Raw genomic sequence first — 14,504 nt, 5'->3', positions numbered from 1 at the left:
CAATGGTCCTAGCAGTTTCAGAAGATTAGCTTCAGTGTTAAGAGTCCAGAGCTAACAGAAGAGTAAAAGGTCTCTTGCCACTACATGGTCATTTTAAAGGGAAAGGAGATGTTGCAGGTAGACAAGGAGAAGGGTTCAATTCCTAAGGAAAGCAAGATAAGAGGGGGTTCCACTGTACAGGAAAAAGGGGATGCCAGCATAATCCTTACCTAGGGCTGCTCAGAGGCTGAGAATATAAGGAATGGAGTGAAAGGCTACAGAGACTAGTATCAAGAGGAAAGAAAAGTCAACTTAGAAGAATTAAGAAAGAAAACATAGTTGGTCACAAACTCCTTTGTTTACTGAAACATGAAGCAATGGAAACATCCCGGCAAGGGGGACCGCGCGGAGCAAGTTCTCATATATGACCGCAGCCCGAGGGTTCAGTCCGCAATTATCCTACCTGAAAGAGAGCACAACACAAGAGGCTTACACAATGCCTGGAGAGCAGCTTGGTTCCGAGTACAAGGGCCCTGGTCCCGTCCTGTATTCCAGGGGGAAAAGAACAAAGAACAAAACAAAACCAAGTCAGACTGGATCAAACTTATATCCCATATAATTACCAAGGAATCTACTTATAGCTACATATAAGAAGCAATCTATCTGCAAGACTGCTGTGTTGGTGATAAGATATATCTTTCTCATGTTCTAATCCATCTTTTAAGGAAGACAACCTCTGTGATACAAGGGTACTGTCCTTGCAACAAAGGGCAGACACATACTATAAAAAACCATAATTTTTTGCATCCAGAAAAAAGCAGATGATGTCAAGATCTCAAATATGGCCAACTGCACTACTCTAAATTTGTTTCATTTTATTCCATAGTAAACAAGGTTTCAGAAATGACAATCAAAGGGTATCAGGGAACGGTTCAGTCACCCTCCAATATACCTACATGTCATACTGTCACAGATTTAGAGCCATAACTCCAGTAGTTCCCCTACTTGGTCAAACCTCCCTTACCAAATCAAAAGAAGAAATCCTAAAATTCTCTAATTCTTCCACTGATGATGGGAACTCCAGACACCAATGGCTGGGGGAAAAAAGAAGTTAACTCACACCAAGTTCCTCTACTTATTACAGACAAAGGGCCAAATCTTGGTCTTGATCTGTACCAACCGACTTCAAAAGTTGTGACGTTCTTGAATCAGTTCTGCTAGGGTGAGACCCAAATTCAGATCCCCAACAGTTCTGGAGTATTTCATCCTGGCAGCCTCATTAACATCAGGCTCCTGGGACTGCAACCAACTCAGGGTTATTCAGTCCATTTGAGGTTCACACCTGGAAGGTAAGTTTCTTTAAAAGTCATCACTAAAAAGAGGTTAGTTGAACAACCACTGCTTGCAGTCAAAATTCACTTTAAAATACCTTAGTGATAACCTTCTAAAGCTACAATATACTAATTTAACTATAAAACACATTTGAGGAAAACAGAAGTTATCTGGTAGATACCACCTTTAGAGAAATATCCCACTTCGTGGTAGATCCAGCTGCATTAAAAATAAAAATTAAGGCAAACTACACAAGCTGTTAAGATTATGTACTTCATGCACTTGAAGACACACTGCTACACAATGGTCTTAGGAGATCCGTTTTTGTCATAGGATATAATTTATCACAGGTTCAAACCATTATTTGCTTCTCACTACATATAAGGGCAAATTCCCATTGCTTCATTTTCTTCTATACGTATATACCAATGGGATAAGTTAGGAACCCTGGAAACTGTTCAACAGCCCTCCCAATTCAAGTGATGCTCAATTTCAAGATACAAGGAAAACCATGAGAATAGAAAGTTGTCATGATGCCATTTCCACTCAGATGGAATTTATCTAGAAAATCCTACTAATTATTCTTGCCATTCCAACATCTTTGGTATACACTTTCTGAAGTAGGAAAAATTAAATTTCTGGGGTCATCACCAGTGGGATTTTATACATTTGGAAATTACCTGTTTTATCTAGTTCCTTCTATGTTCCCCTTGAACAAAAACCAAAACAAAAGTTGCTGGAAGAAATGAGAAGTGTTTGGGGCTCTAAATGTTAGTAATAGGTTATGCAGAAATATGGCTTCAAGAGCTCATGCATACGGTGTTCTGGACTACTAATAAGGAAAGGACTCCATGGGATAGTGGCACCAAAACATTTTGCTTTCAAGTGTCTTAGAACCAAACACCTATAGCTTATTGGACTTTATTTGGCTTATAGATCTACTATATTAGTTTCCTCTGATAAAGGCTAATGACCTAAGTAGTTATATTAGCAAGTGAGAAGTCTAAAGTTGTAGTTAAAATTCTCACTGTGACATTCATTATTAACTCCAGGACCCGTATTCTTCTGCTTACATCGCGACTTTTCCAGTGAAGAGAGGTCTGGAGTCTGCCAAGGCTGAGTGAATTCTGACTACCTCTAAATTATCAGATGACTTCAAAGTACTTAACCTCTCTGAGCCTTCATTCTTTTCTCTGTAAAAGAGAAAATATTTTAAAGGCTTACTGTGTAGATTAAATGATATAATGTACAAAGAGGGCACTCAACAAGTGTTCTCTTAACTATGTGTCTGTAACCCAAATTGCTTAATTAAATAATATCCTCACTAACTGAGTTTGTTGTTATTCTCTCTGAAGGAATAAGCTGGTTGGAGTCATAGACTAAAAAACCTCAACAGGCCAAATGAACCTCTGGCCTAAGCTAGAGAAATACTTCACACTAATATGTAAATTTTTACTTCTTAGATTCTGTCCTGACAGCAAACATGTGGCTTTAGCCTCCTCTATGCAGCACTGATCTCTTTCAAGGTAACTACAGAGTCTTAACCACACCCACCCCACTCTCACCTCCAGTTTTTAAAAGGCTGAGTACCGGGCTCGGTCCACATACTGCTCCCGCTCATACCGGGCCATGTCATACAGAGAATTCCGTGCAGCTGCTGAAGCCTGAGACAGCTCACTCTCTGGCCCATAACCGTAGCCCTCTCCAACTGTGGGGAGCACAGCTGCAGCACGACGCAGGGGGCTCCTGTCCCTTCCGTAATAGGAGGAAGTGTTGGCAGCGGCAGCAGCCATAGCAGCCGAAGTGGCAGCAGCACCTGAGTTCGGCAACAGGTGTCTGTCGTAGGGATCAACAGAAGTGGAGTTGAGGTGACTGGTCACAGCTGTGCTCTGGACTTGAGGCAGATGGGACATAGACTGCTCCGCGTAGTTGTACGCAGAAGCTGCTGCTGCCGCTGCCACTGCCTCATAAGAGCGGACCCGGTAACGCTTATAGTAGTCGAGTGCTCCATATGCATCGTTGTAATACATGGATTCCCCGTAGCCCATGGTGTAAGGTGTGCGCACTGCTCCATACTGTTCGTTATACTGCTCGGTAAAGTCCGCCACACGACCTGTACGATCTACTGGACACTCTTTTGACCAGTGCCCCTCTTTCCCACACCGATAGCAGCCACTCTGGTCTCCCATCCCAGGGGCAGTCCGAAGTCGGCTTGTGGATAACTGCACGTGCATCCTTTTGCCTTGAGGAAATAGATGTAAGAAGACTTATTATAACTCGCTGGCATTCTTTAATCCTCCCAAAATCAAAGTAACTAGTTAGCATAAGACACACATACATACACACACTCCTGCAACCTATTTCAGCAATCCCCTCCAAAAGAAGTCAGAGTGAAGGTTTAATACAGATGAGAGAAAATTTGAATCCTCAGAGACCAGTCAATACTTTCTACTTTTATCAGGCAGCTTGATTCCCTCCTACTTCTGTCTCCACAACTTTCCCTTCCTTCCTCTGGCCCCCAACACAGAAACTGAAAAACTTCCCACTGCTAATACTGATTATAACTGTAATGATTCAAGATCTGCCAATTTTCCCAAATAGCCAACAACACCTCAGTTATGCCAGATTTGAAAAGTACCTTACCAACCTCTCACTGATTTACTCAGGGCAATATAGGCCCTCAGCAATTACTGTAGCTTAAAAACCACGGCAATCTTCTGTTCATCTTGTTTCCTCCAGCCATTTTTGCAGGTGTCACCAGAAGGCTATGTTGGATACACAAATCCTACCTGGCTCATCATCTGCTTCACCTTAGTACCTCTAGGAGTTATGTGACTCTCCAGATTTCAACCCCCCACCCATGTTTTTCAGCAAGGGCGAATCTGTGCCTACTGTGGAAAGAAAACTTGACCAAGGTCTCTCAACAGCAAGAATTAGATATTGAAGCAGTACTCATTTCTTAGAGACAGTGTGTTCCCAAATAATTCAGCATTTCATCCAGCCATGTAGCTCACAATTCTTCATAGGGGATTATCTACTTGTTAGAAAAATGCATCATTTGCCTAAAAGCCTCTGGGCATCCATACAAACAAGCAACACCCATTCTTCAGGAAATGGCCAGCACTACAAACAGCTAAGAGAAGAAACAATCTTTGCCTTGGGCTTGTGTACCAGCAAGCCCAGGGGCCCTTAACTGATGAAAGCATCCAAGGTCTTTAAAAGCAGTTTGAGGAAAGGAATATTCTTGGCAGTATTTAGTCCCAAACTGCCTAAGACTTTGGAGATCAAGTCAGTATTTCTCAAATTGTAGCCAAAAGGCAGCCATTAGAGATGCAGAGAACAGGGGCTTCACATCACTCTTAAGGGCTGCTCAGAACAAATCCCCCCTCCGCAATCAGCAAATTGCTCTCTCTTTAACAGACCTTGTTCTGGATGCAGCTATGCGATAGGAGGCCTCGTGCTCCACCATCCTGTTGGAAACAGCCCGATTCAGGACGGCAGCCAGAACAGCGCCATGCACTGACCCTGAGAGGGGAGCGGGTTAGTGCAGTAATAATCACTTTAGTCAAACTCCGTTCTGCCCAATGTCTAAGATTCCTACCACCCCAGTTTCTAGTAGTTGTTACCTCCAACTTAAAACCCTTTCTTTAGCAGAACAAAGATGCTCAGGTTTTTACTTCCCAGCTGCGAGCAGAGTGGGAGCATCCACCATCACCACTGATAGTCAACAATACCAAATGGCAGTAATTCTCTGCAGCATTTAGCTACCCGTTGTTTTCAGAGATTTAAATACTCCTAACTCTAAGAAGTTATTAAGGACCACATGCTAACTATGCTTAGAACAGAAACACATTTTTTTTGCCCCAGTTTATATCCCAAATGTAGAGCTCCCTGATTTAGACTGGAAGACTAAGTTACTTGGTTTTCAAACATGCATGGTGACATTAACCTATGTGATAGACACAAACTGCTTCCATTCTGAAGTCGGAATAACCATGTCAATCTAAAAAGCCAATTCGGAGACCTAAAAGTACATTTTTTAAAAATTTCAATTTAATTTGCTTTTTACTTTTATAGATTCTGGCCCTGGTTTTGTTTTTCTTTTTTTGAGAAACAAAACCCAGTGATTTTTCCTTGATATTTGTTACTACATCCAATCTTCATTCCTGTTTTATTGAAAAAACTCAAGTTTATAAACATCTATATTTATAAGATGTTTATAATCTACCTCCGTAGCAGCTGTAAAAAAGATTCAGGTAAAAAAATTTTTTTAAATAGAACTAAAAAATCTGTAATATAAGTATTTTTGCCACACAAAATTTTCCAAAGATTGTAACTAGGTTTTTAATTTAAATCCCCTGAAGTTATTAGAACTGAAAAATACTGTGCTTCTCTATTACCTTAAGGAACCAGGGCAAAGAAAATTGAAAGATTAAATTCTACCACTTTGCTACACTTGGAGAGGCCAAAAGCTTAAAGATTTTATGAGACCTCCAAAGTTACTGAAATACACTGCCAACATTTCCCAGAAAACTAGCCAAATAGAAGTGTTTTCTTTTGAAAGCTGGAACAGAAGAGATTATTAAAAATACTGAGAGATGGGCAGCTTGGGTCCTAAGTGCTGAGCTCCTCTCATATGCCAGGATCCAGAGAAGGCTGGGGGTGTAGCTAATCCACAACAGCACTCCAGTTTAGTGCCTATTTACATATGGGGAGAAACAAGACACCTGAACTCTTATATACCATTCCCAACTCAGTTGCTTGAACTGTTACTTAGGAACACCTTTTTGAGTTAGGGTCTTCCAATGCAAACTGTTTGCTAATTCAACAGTGGTTCAGTTCACTGCTGCTTGTGGAGAGGAAACAGGTCTTGAAAGACCCAGGTTAACTCAGATTCTGCTGCTTCCTTTTATAAGTCATAAATGCAGAAGCCTAATGGCACCATTAATAAATGTTCAAAAGATATTCAAAGTGGCACTCTTAAAGGCAACCTTTGGTAGGATCCGACTAAAAAGGCTTTATTGACAAATGTGATCAATTGGTATCTAGATTATATTTTCTGTAAAACTGAAATATATATCCCATGCTAAACTTTCTCTTGTCATCTGGAAAAAAACAGAGCTGGTTATAAAAATGTCTGTATGTATAACTCAGAGTAGAGTGCTTTCTTCGGAGTAGATAGGCTAAGAACATAAAAACCAAATAAAGGATTCTTTTCCAATGATGACATTTTAAAGAATTTCATGGGTCACTATTACTCAAACACCCACTTCTAGAATAATCAGACTTGCTTTATTAAAACACGCACTCTTCCCAAGCCAACTCCCCCAATTAAATGACTTATGCATGCATGCTTTTGCCCTTATCTTTTTATTCAATTGTATACTAAAAAGGTAAGGACGTGCAGTATTACATTACCAGGACATCTTTGCAGTATGTACCCGACTTTAATTGCAAATCTTTTTACATTTTGTTACCTGTCAAGAGAAAACCCCTATTTTCCCTCCACACACTGTCCATTCATGATCCCCATCTCTATCAAGTGAAAATTAAGAATATTCTTAAAGCTGTATGAAGTGCAACAGCTTTCCAAAATAATAAAAGAAAAATATAAGAGACGTGAGAAAAGCTATCACATTTTAAATAAACCTCTAACCGTAATAGAAACACACTCATTGTTCCAAACAACACTCACCTTTCATCATATAGTGCTTACTGTCAATACACTTTCACATCTATTACCTCATTCTAGCCTCACTACCATCCTGTGAGGGAGGTACTGCAGGGATCATTAATTCTATTTTATAAGTGGGGAAAATGAAGCACAGAGAGATTAAAACACTTGTCCAAAGTCACACAATTAGTTAATGGTAGCAAGTTATCTATGACTTTTACCCTCTGCTTTAGAGAGGAACTAAAGGTCAAGACACCACTGGCTGAGGCCAGAGGGATCTGACACACTATTTGCAATCTACAGTACTTGCAAACTTTCTTACCCTTTTCTGTTCAACTTTTCTTCTCCTCCCATTTCTTTTGTTTTCTAGGTTTAGCAGAGAACACTTAAGTATTTCTCAATAAACCTTTTAGTGGCACTCAGAAAAAATAGTGTTAACTTATGAATCTGAGAAGTGGCTATAAACGTGTGGGTCAAGATGATACTGTCAGCAAAAAACTTGTAGAACAGCGCTATCCAACAGAACTTTCTAAGATGATGGAAACGTTCTGTATCTATACTAATAAAGTCACATGTAAAGTCTCATGTAACTTCTGAGTGCTTCAAATGTGTACAACTGGAAAACTCAAAATTTATTTAATAGCCACATGTTGTCTAGGGGCTACTATATTAGCACAGTGGCAGAGTCTTCAGATAACCTTGAGGTATTAATGATAACCTTTGTACCTTTATAATTGGTAAAATTATACAATACACTCCATGCCACCTTTACTGGAACCTTTCAGAAGCAGGACCATCATTTCATTCAATCTAGTCTTCAAAATGTTTTTCTTTCTTTACATTAGGGTTAAATAATAGTAGGTGGAGAATAGTCCAATGGCATGGGTTTTGGCCCTGCCTGTATAGTTCACAGACTGAACAAATTTGAGCATTCAAAAGTTACTTCCCCAAATTCAGGTTCACCATTCAGGTTTATAATATAGAGATCCCTCTAGATGTCTCTGTCCCTCTTTCCTACAACAACCTATCACACAAAGCAGTAAAGAGTATAAACCCTAATCATTTAAACTCTCAAATATAAAGCTTCCTGGTCATAACAAAAGCAGGAGGTAATCCAAAGACTTTTATCCCCACTTCTTTGAGGTACTTATTTGCCCAGGCAGATTAAACTTCCCACAGCAGTCAAATGAATGAAGACTATGGGATAAAGTAACCCAGTTTGTGACTCTACAGAGTTGTTGAGGAACATTTTGGCAAATAAATCTGAAAAGGGAGTGTTTGCTTCTCCCAAGAGTAAACTGTGCTTAAATGTGGTAAACTTGCAATCTTTCTATTATATCCAGTTAAAATAGAAAGGAAACCACCACCCTGACAGCCACCTGGTCCTGTGTTCTTGTCTCTGTCTTAACCTAGACCCCACTACTCTGCCACCCAGACCCCAGAGCAGTTCACCTTGAAACTCTGTGTTGTCAAGGCCCCTGATGGCCTCCACTGCATCCTCTGCCCGCTCCATGTGCACGAAGGCATAATCTTTCACGATGTCACATTCGATGACTGGACCATACTCCTCAAACTTGGCCCGAAGCTCTTGGTTTGTACAGGTAGGACTGATGTTGCCCACATGTAACTTGGTTGAGGCTTTGCTCTTATTCTTGCTGGCTTCCACGTTGATGTTCACCCCGTGCAGCTTGTAGTGGTGCAGGTTGCGAATGGCATCCTCGGCTGCCGTCTTGTCCTCTATGTGCACAAAGCCGTAGTTCTTAATGATGTCACACTCCAGCACCTTTCCATACTGCTCGAAGAGTGAGCGGATCTCCTGCTCTGTGGCCTCCCGGGGCAGGTTTCCGATGAACAGCTTCACCATCCTGATAAGCGCCTGGGAGAGAAGAAATAAGATTTCCAAAAGTTAAGGGTGGAGTGGGAAATTTCAGTGCATTGCATTTTGGTCTAATCCTCCAAAGAAGTTCTTGGCACCTTCAAGATTCAAGATCTCACATAAACGTTATTTATTTTCTTAATAGGAAGAAAAGGTTTGTACATAAGAGGTAGTGTGAGGTGTGTGACACCCAAACAGGAGGTCAGGGTCAGCATGCACTGCACCGTCTGTTATCTCCGTGAAATGAGAGCATTTAAATAACAGAGTTGGCTGTTTTACGTCTTAAAATACTCTTTTTGGGGTGCAGGAAAGAGAAGAGCTCAAGAAGGGGGCAAGACGCATGTATTTTGAATGTCCCTGATAACGAGGTTTTGGAGGGAAATCGCTGTACCTCTCCTCCGTGCGGTATTACCCTCAAAAATACTCCAAGAATAAAGAGGCTTCCTCGGCCCCATCCCAGACCCTCAACGACCCAACCTCCAGCTCTTTCGCCCCAACAAAGACTCGACCCGACCCCTGCCCCGCCCCCTCCGGAGACCCGGCCCCGCCTCCTCCCGTTGTCTTCAACGGACCTCCCGCAGCAAGAGAAACCCACACCGTGGGCCGGCCCCGTCCGCTAGAGGCCCAGCCCGGCCCGCCCTCGGGCTCCCCGCACACCCCCACAAGACCCCCTCGCACCTCCGGGTGGCGGCGGCGGTGGCGGCGGCTCCCGCGTCAGAGAGAACCCTACAAAATGGCGACGGCCGCTCGAGCCTCGGCGCGACCGGGCCCTACCTCGCGCGCCAGCTCACGCACGCGCGAGTGCGCGCTGCCTCCTTCCCCTCCCCCTCGCCGGAGCCGGGCGACCAATCCCGCGGCCGCATACAAATGGCCGCCCCCGGCTAGGCTCCCAGCCGCCTCGACACGGGGGCGGGGCCAGCTGGTGACGGCGCCGCGGAGCCGAGGTCAGCCCGCCCCCAGTCCCCGCTGGCCAATCAGTACCCTGGAAGCGGGGGTGTCGGGGCTCAAGCGTCAGAAGGACTCCGGACGCAACCACTACGGTGGTGTAATCAGAATCCCGGGGAGTTGCTAACCATCACAATGGATCGGCGGGAGGGTAGCTGATGACAAAGGGTTATCTCGCTGGGTCCTCTAAACCGGGGCTTGCTTAGCTGGCTGACCAGCCTCTTTGGGAGCTTGGGTCAACATTTTAGAAACACAGAAGAACCGCATTTTCAGCAAACGTAGTCAATTTTTGTAGAGCTTTAAATATAACGATATTTTTCGCTGCAAGCTTGTTGTTCACTGGTGAGAAAACAGAACCAAAGATGGCAGAGCTGGGATAGTTCTAAGAAGCACTGTATCCTGGCTACATTTATCGGTCACATCTTGTTTGTGCATGGATATATGTGGGCTGTTTCTCTCTCTTGTTAGAGTATTAGCTCTAATTGTATGTCCCTCACGGTTCCTGGTCCGTGGTGAATATCCCAAAGGAATACTTAGTGCAGAAGCCCAGAGAAGTTCCTTGTTTAGGGCGGGGCGGAGGGACTGGGATGAGGAAGCGTCTTCAAATCCACACCAGCTGCTGGAGGTCTAGGCAACCTGGGCTCCGGGCACTTTCTAGCGTTCAAAATTCAGCTGTGGTCCACGGGCGCCTCCTAGCGGCAAAAGGAAAGCTATTAGATGGGTTGCTCACTGTCACCCTTGAACAAAGAAGGACGTGTATAGAGATGGATGGACCCAGCTTATCTCTGAGTGGAGTATGCCAGGGTGGTTGTCAATCACCTTCTTCATTGTGGTGGCTCCATAGAAGCTTCTCTGATACCATCAGGCACAAATTCCCCAGGCTGCCCTCTTCCTCCCTAGCTACTTTGATATTTCTTTCACTGAATTTTTTTTGGATTCCCAGCCATTTCAGAAGAGGCACTGTCCTTGCAATTTTAATACAATTCATGATTTCTCCCACCTAATTCTATCTACCTCTCCCCTTCCTTCCTCCCCTTGGTCATTTCCAGTTTCTCTCTACACCTAGACTTTTAAAACACGTATAGGGACCTCCTCACCCATTTCTAAAAGAGCTTTCTCTCATCGTCACTATTATTGTTTTCTATCTTGGGTTCCTTGCCTGTGTTCCAGGCCGGACTTCTTTGCAAAAGGAGTCTGAACCTGTGATGCCCACCTTCATACACTGTGTTTTGGGTTCTGCCCACCTCTCCCAATTCCCCAAATATTCTGAGCTCATCAAAACTAATGTCCTTTTAACAGTTTTCACCTTTCTAAAGCTTTCATTTTGTTCACTATCCATTTTCTCCCCTGTGTTTTTATGCTGTTCCTTCTCATTGTTGACTGCATGGTTCCATCTCCTTCCTCCCATCTATTTCCCTACCCTTATCTATCCCCTTTGATCTCACCTCCCCTTATAGGCAACCATTCTGATAAGCTTAATGTTAATTATGCTTGTGTTCTTGCCAGACATTTCTTTTCAGTGTGCATTTGCTTTATCCATTTTTAAAAATGTTTTATTGTGGAAATTTTCAAAAAAGTCATATACAGAGAATGTCATGATAAACTTTTATGGACCCTTTACCCAGCATTGGCAGTTATCAACATTCTGCTGACCTTATTTATTCCCTGTACTTTTTTTTGGCTGGAGGCTTTTTTCTTTCTTTTTAAATTTTTATTTATTTATGATAGTCACAGAGAGAGAGAGAGAGAGGGGCAGAGACATAGGCAGAGGGAGAAGCAGGCTCCATGCACCGGGAGCCCGACGTGAGACTCGATTCCGGGTCTCGATCCCGGGTCTCCAGGATCACACCCTGGGCCAAAGGCAGGCGCTAAACCGCTGCGCCACCCAGGGACCCCTCTTTCTTTTTCTTTCTTTCTTCTCTCTTTTCTTTCTTTCTTTTCTTTCTTTCTTCTTTCTTTCTTTCTTTCTTTCTTTCTTTCTTTCTTTCTTTCTTTCTTTTTCTTTCTTTTTTTATTTGTCAGAGAGAGCACTAGCAGGGGGAGAGGCAGGCAGGAGAAGCCTGCTCCCCATGATCTGAGCTGAAGGCAGGCACTTAACCGACTGAGCCACCCAGGAGCCCCAACTGGAGTTTTTAAAAGCAAATCCCAGGCATAATGTCATTTCACCTATAAGGACTTCACCATCTACCTCTAATTAAAACATCAGGACTATGCTAATATTATCTAATCTATATTAAAATTTCCCCTAGATTGTTGCAAATGTGTCTTTTTGCAGTTTTTTTTAAAGATTTTATTTATTTATTCATAGAGACACAGCTAGAGAGAGAGAGAGGCAGAGACACAGGCAGAGGGAGAAGCAGGCTCCATGCCAGGAGCCCGATGTGGGACTCGATCCCAGGTCTCCAGGATCACGCCCCGGGCTGCAGGTGGCGCTAAACCACTGCGCCACCGGGGCTGCCCTTTTTGCAGTTTTTTAAAAAGATTTTATTTAATTATTTGATGGAGCATAAGCAAGGGGAGTGGCAGAGGGAGAGGGAAGAAGCCGACTCCTGGCTGGGCAGGGAGACCAATGTAGGGCTCAATTCCAGGACCCTGAGGTTATGACCTGAGCCAAAGGCGGACGCTTAACTGACCAAGCCACTCAAGTGACCCTGTAGTTGGTTTCTTCTAATGCGGATCTAAACGAGGTTCATTGATTTCTTCTTCTTTTTTTTTAATTTTATTTATTTATGATAGGCACACAGTGAGAGAGAGAGAGAGAGAGGCAGAGACATAGGCAGAGGGAGAAGCAGGCTCCATGCACCGGGAGCCGACGTGGGATTCGATCCCGGGTCTCCAGGATCGGGCCCTGGGCCAAAGGCAGGCGCCAAACCGCTGCGCCACCCAGGGATCCCCTCATTGATTTCTTATATGGGTAAATTATCTAAATGTTTATGCAAATTGTGTTGCATGGCTCATTTAGTTTTTTCACTAAGCACCTGTGTTGCTGTGTGCTCTCTTACCACTGGGTAAACTCCCTACTGTGCAACCACCATATTCTACGTATAGGAGACTCATGTTGCCTCCAACTCCCCACCACTATAAACAAATTTTAAATGCCATTAAAAACATCAACAAATTGTTGATGTTACAATTAACATCGTTAATTATATGTGCCCTACTGGATCCCTGTGAGAAACGGGTGGGGAGTGCATATAAATCCAGAGTGGAATTGCTAGGTTGTTGGGTCATAGCGTATACGTGGAACTAACTTTAAGTAGTGCCAGAGTATTCTCTGGAGAAACCGTACCCTCCCACCCACAGCACGTGAGGGGTTCTCTATATCAATGACTCTGCCATTGTTGGACGCTGTCCAGTTTTCTAATTTCTATGAGTCTAATAGGTATAAAGTGATATAGCGTTATTGCTTTAAGGATCTCTTCCGTGAATTTCCTGTTCATATCTTTTGTCATCTTTCTTAGTAGGTTGCAATCTCCTCTTTGTTGTTGATTTGCAGGATTTTCTTGTATATTCTACACATGGATCTTTTACTGGTTTCAAATATTTTGTCATTCCACTAAATTATTAACTTTGTCCATGGTGTCCTTCATTGGAAGAGAAATTCTTTTTTATGGAATCTAATATTTGTCTTAAAGTTTGTGCTTTTTCAGTTTTGTATAAGATAACCATTTCTACACCCCTGAGTGACAAATATATTCTCCTACATTTTCCTCTATTAACAGTCATGTTTTTACTGTTCACATTTAGGTCTGTAGTCAATTTAAAGCACTGCCATCCTGGGGCACTTGGCTAGCTCAGTAGATGGAACATGTGACTCTCAATCTTGGGGTTGCGAGTTTGATCCCCACACCGGGTATAGAGATGTTAAGAAGATAAACAAAAGCAGTGCTGTCCAAACAGAAATATAAAAGGTCATCCATCTATGTAATTTAAAATTTCCCAGTAAAGACATTTAAAAAGTAAAATGAAACAGCTAAAGTTCATTTTAATACTTTCAAAACCCAATAAAGCTAAAATATTTCAACATATAATCAATATAAAAAGTATTAATAAAATATTTTGAATTCTTTTTCTCTTCAGTTTTTTTTTTTAAGATTTTATTTATTCATGAGAGACACAGAGAGAGGCAGAAACACAGGCAGAGGGAGAAGCAGGCTCCCTGCGAGGAGCCTGATGCAGGACCCGATCCCAGATTCTGGAATCATGCCCTGAGCCAAAGGCAGACACTCAACCGCTGAGCCACCCAGGCATCCAGTCCTCTTCAGTTTTTGAAGTTGGTGAGCATTTCACACTTAAAGCACTCTTCACTTTGGACTGGCCACATTTCAAGTGCTCAGTAGCCACATATGGCTCATGGCTACTGCCATGGACAGTGCAGATCTAGAGTTCACCCTCAGAGTCAGTGTTTGGTAAGAAGGCAGATACATATTTGTCCAAATAATCTAAGGTTAGCTGTCCATATTTCTCATTACTGTGGTAACTGTGTATACTGTATTTTTGTGCTCTAATCTATCTTGTCCCTCACTGCTCTATTTCATTAAGTTTCTTTCTGGAATTTTCCTTCCACTCATATCTGAAGGTGTCTCTCAAGATTTATTTCCTGATCTTATTTCTATTTTTCCTTTCTGTCTTGCCACCTAGATGATGCTCAAACCACATCTTCATGACTTCCCCATTCACAGTGATTGACCGCATCCT

General features: G+C 42.7%; 2 protein-coding genes across 8 annotated transcripts in view; one reads left to right on the top strand and one right to left on the bottom strand.

Annotated features, from left to right (window-relative positions):
* Positions 1–2,639, top strand: part of LOC129500507 (RNA-binding protein 4) — a 30,864-nt gene extending 28,225 nt beyond the window's left edge. Inside the window, exon 3 of the mRNA XM_055311036.1 lies at positions 2,364–2,639. Coding sequence (XP_055167011.1) covers positions 2,364–2,431 — 68 coding nt within the window. The 3' untranslated portion in view covers positions 2,432–2,639. The remainder of the gene's footprint in view (positions 1–2,363) is intronic.
* Positions 210–9,691, bottom strand: LOC129500521 (RNA-binding protein 4B). Of its 7 annotated transcripts, none has more exons than XR_008662561.1 (5): positions 9,540–9,691; positions 8,438–8,861; positions 2,877–3,553; positions 1,100–1,321; positions 210–523 (listed from the first exon to the last, which is right to left on the bottom strand). XR_008662561.1 is itself a non-coding variant. In XM_055311057.1 (4 exons), exons 2-3 carry the CDS (start codon positions 8,847–8,849, stop codon positions 2,886–2,888), a joined length of 1,080 nt encoding a protein of 359 aa, XP_055167032.1. In that variant the 5' UTR covers positions 8,850–8,861; positions 9,540–9,691; the 3' UTR covers positions 210–1,321; positions 2,877–2,885. The 7 variants fall into 7 exon arrangements, 4 of the variants coding, with proteins under 4 accessions (XP_055167032.1, XP_055167046.1, XP_055167060.1 ...); XR_008662563.1 differs by having other exon boundaries at positions 1,160–1,321; XR_008662564.1 differs by having other exon boundaries at positions 210–442; positions 1,160–1,321.
* Between the last annotated feature and the right edge of the window lie 4,813 nt (positions 9,692–14,504).

Source organism: Nyctereutes procyonoides, unplaced genomic scaffold (genome assembly GCF_905146905.1).
Source record: "Nyctereutes procyonoides isolate TBG_1078 unplaced genomic scaffold, NYPRO_anot_genome, whole genome shotgun sequence".
Lineage (NCBI taxonomy): Eukaryota > Metazoa > Chordata > Mammalia > Carnivora > Canidae > Nyctereutes > Nyctereutes procyonoides.
The sequence above is the reverse complement of the archived record's forward strand: the minus strand, read 5'-3'. Positions and strand labels throughout refer to the sequence as shown.

Coding starts and splice junctions, on each gene's coding strand:
- LOC129500521 (XM_055311057.1), bottom strand. CDS start 8,849: ATGGTGAAGCTGTTCATCGGAAACCTGCCCCGGGAGGCCACAGAGCAG. Junction 3,554..8,437: donor TGACAACACAGAGTTTCAAG/GTGAACTGCTCT, acceptor TATTTCCTCAAG/GCAAAAGGATGCACGTGCAG.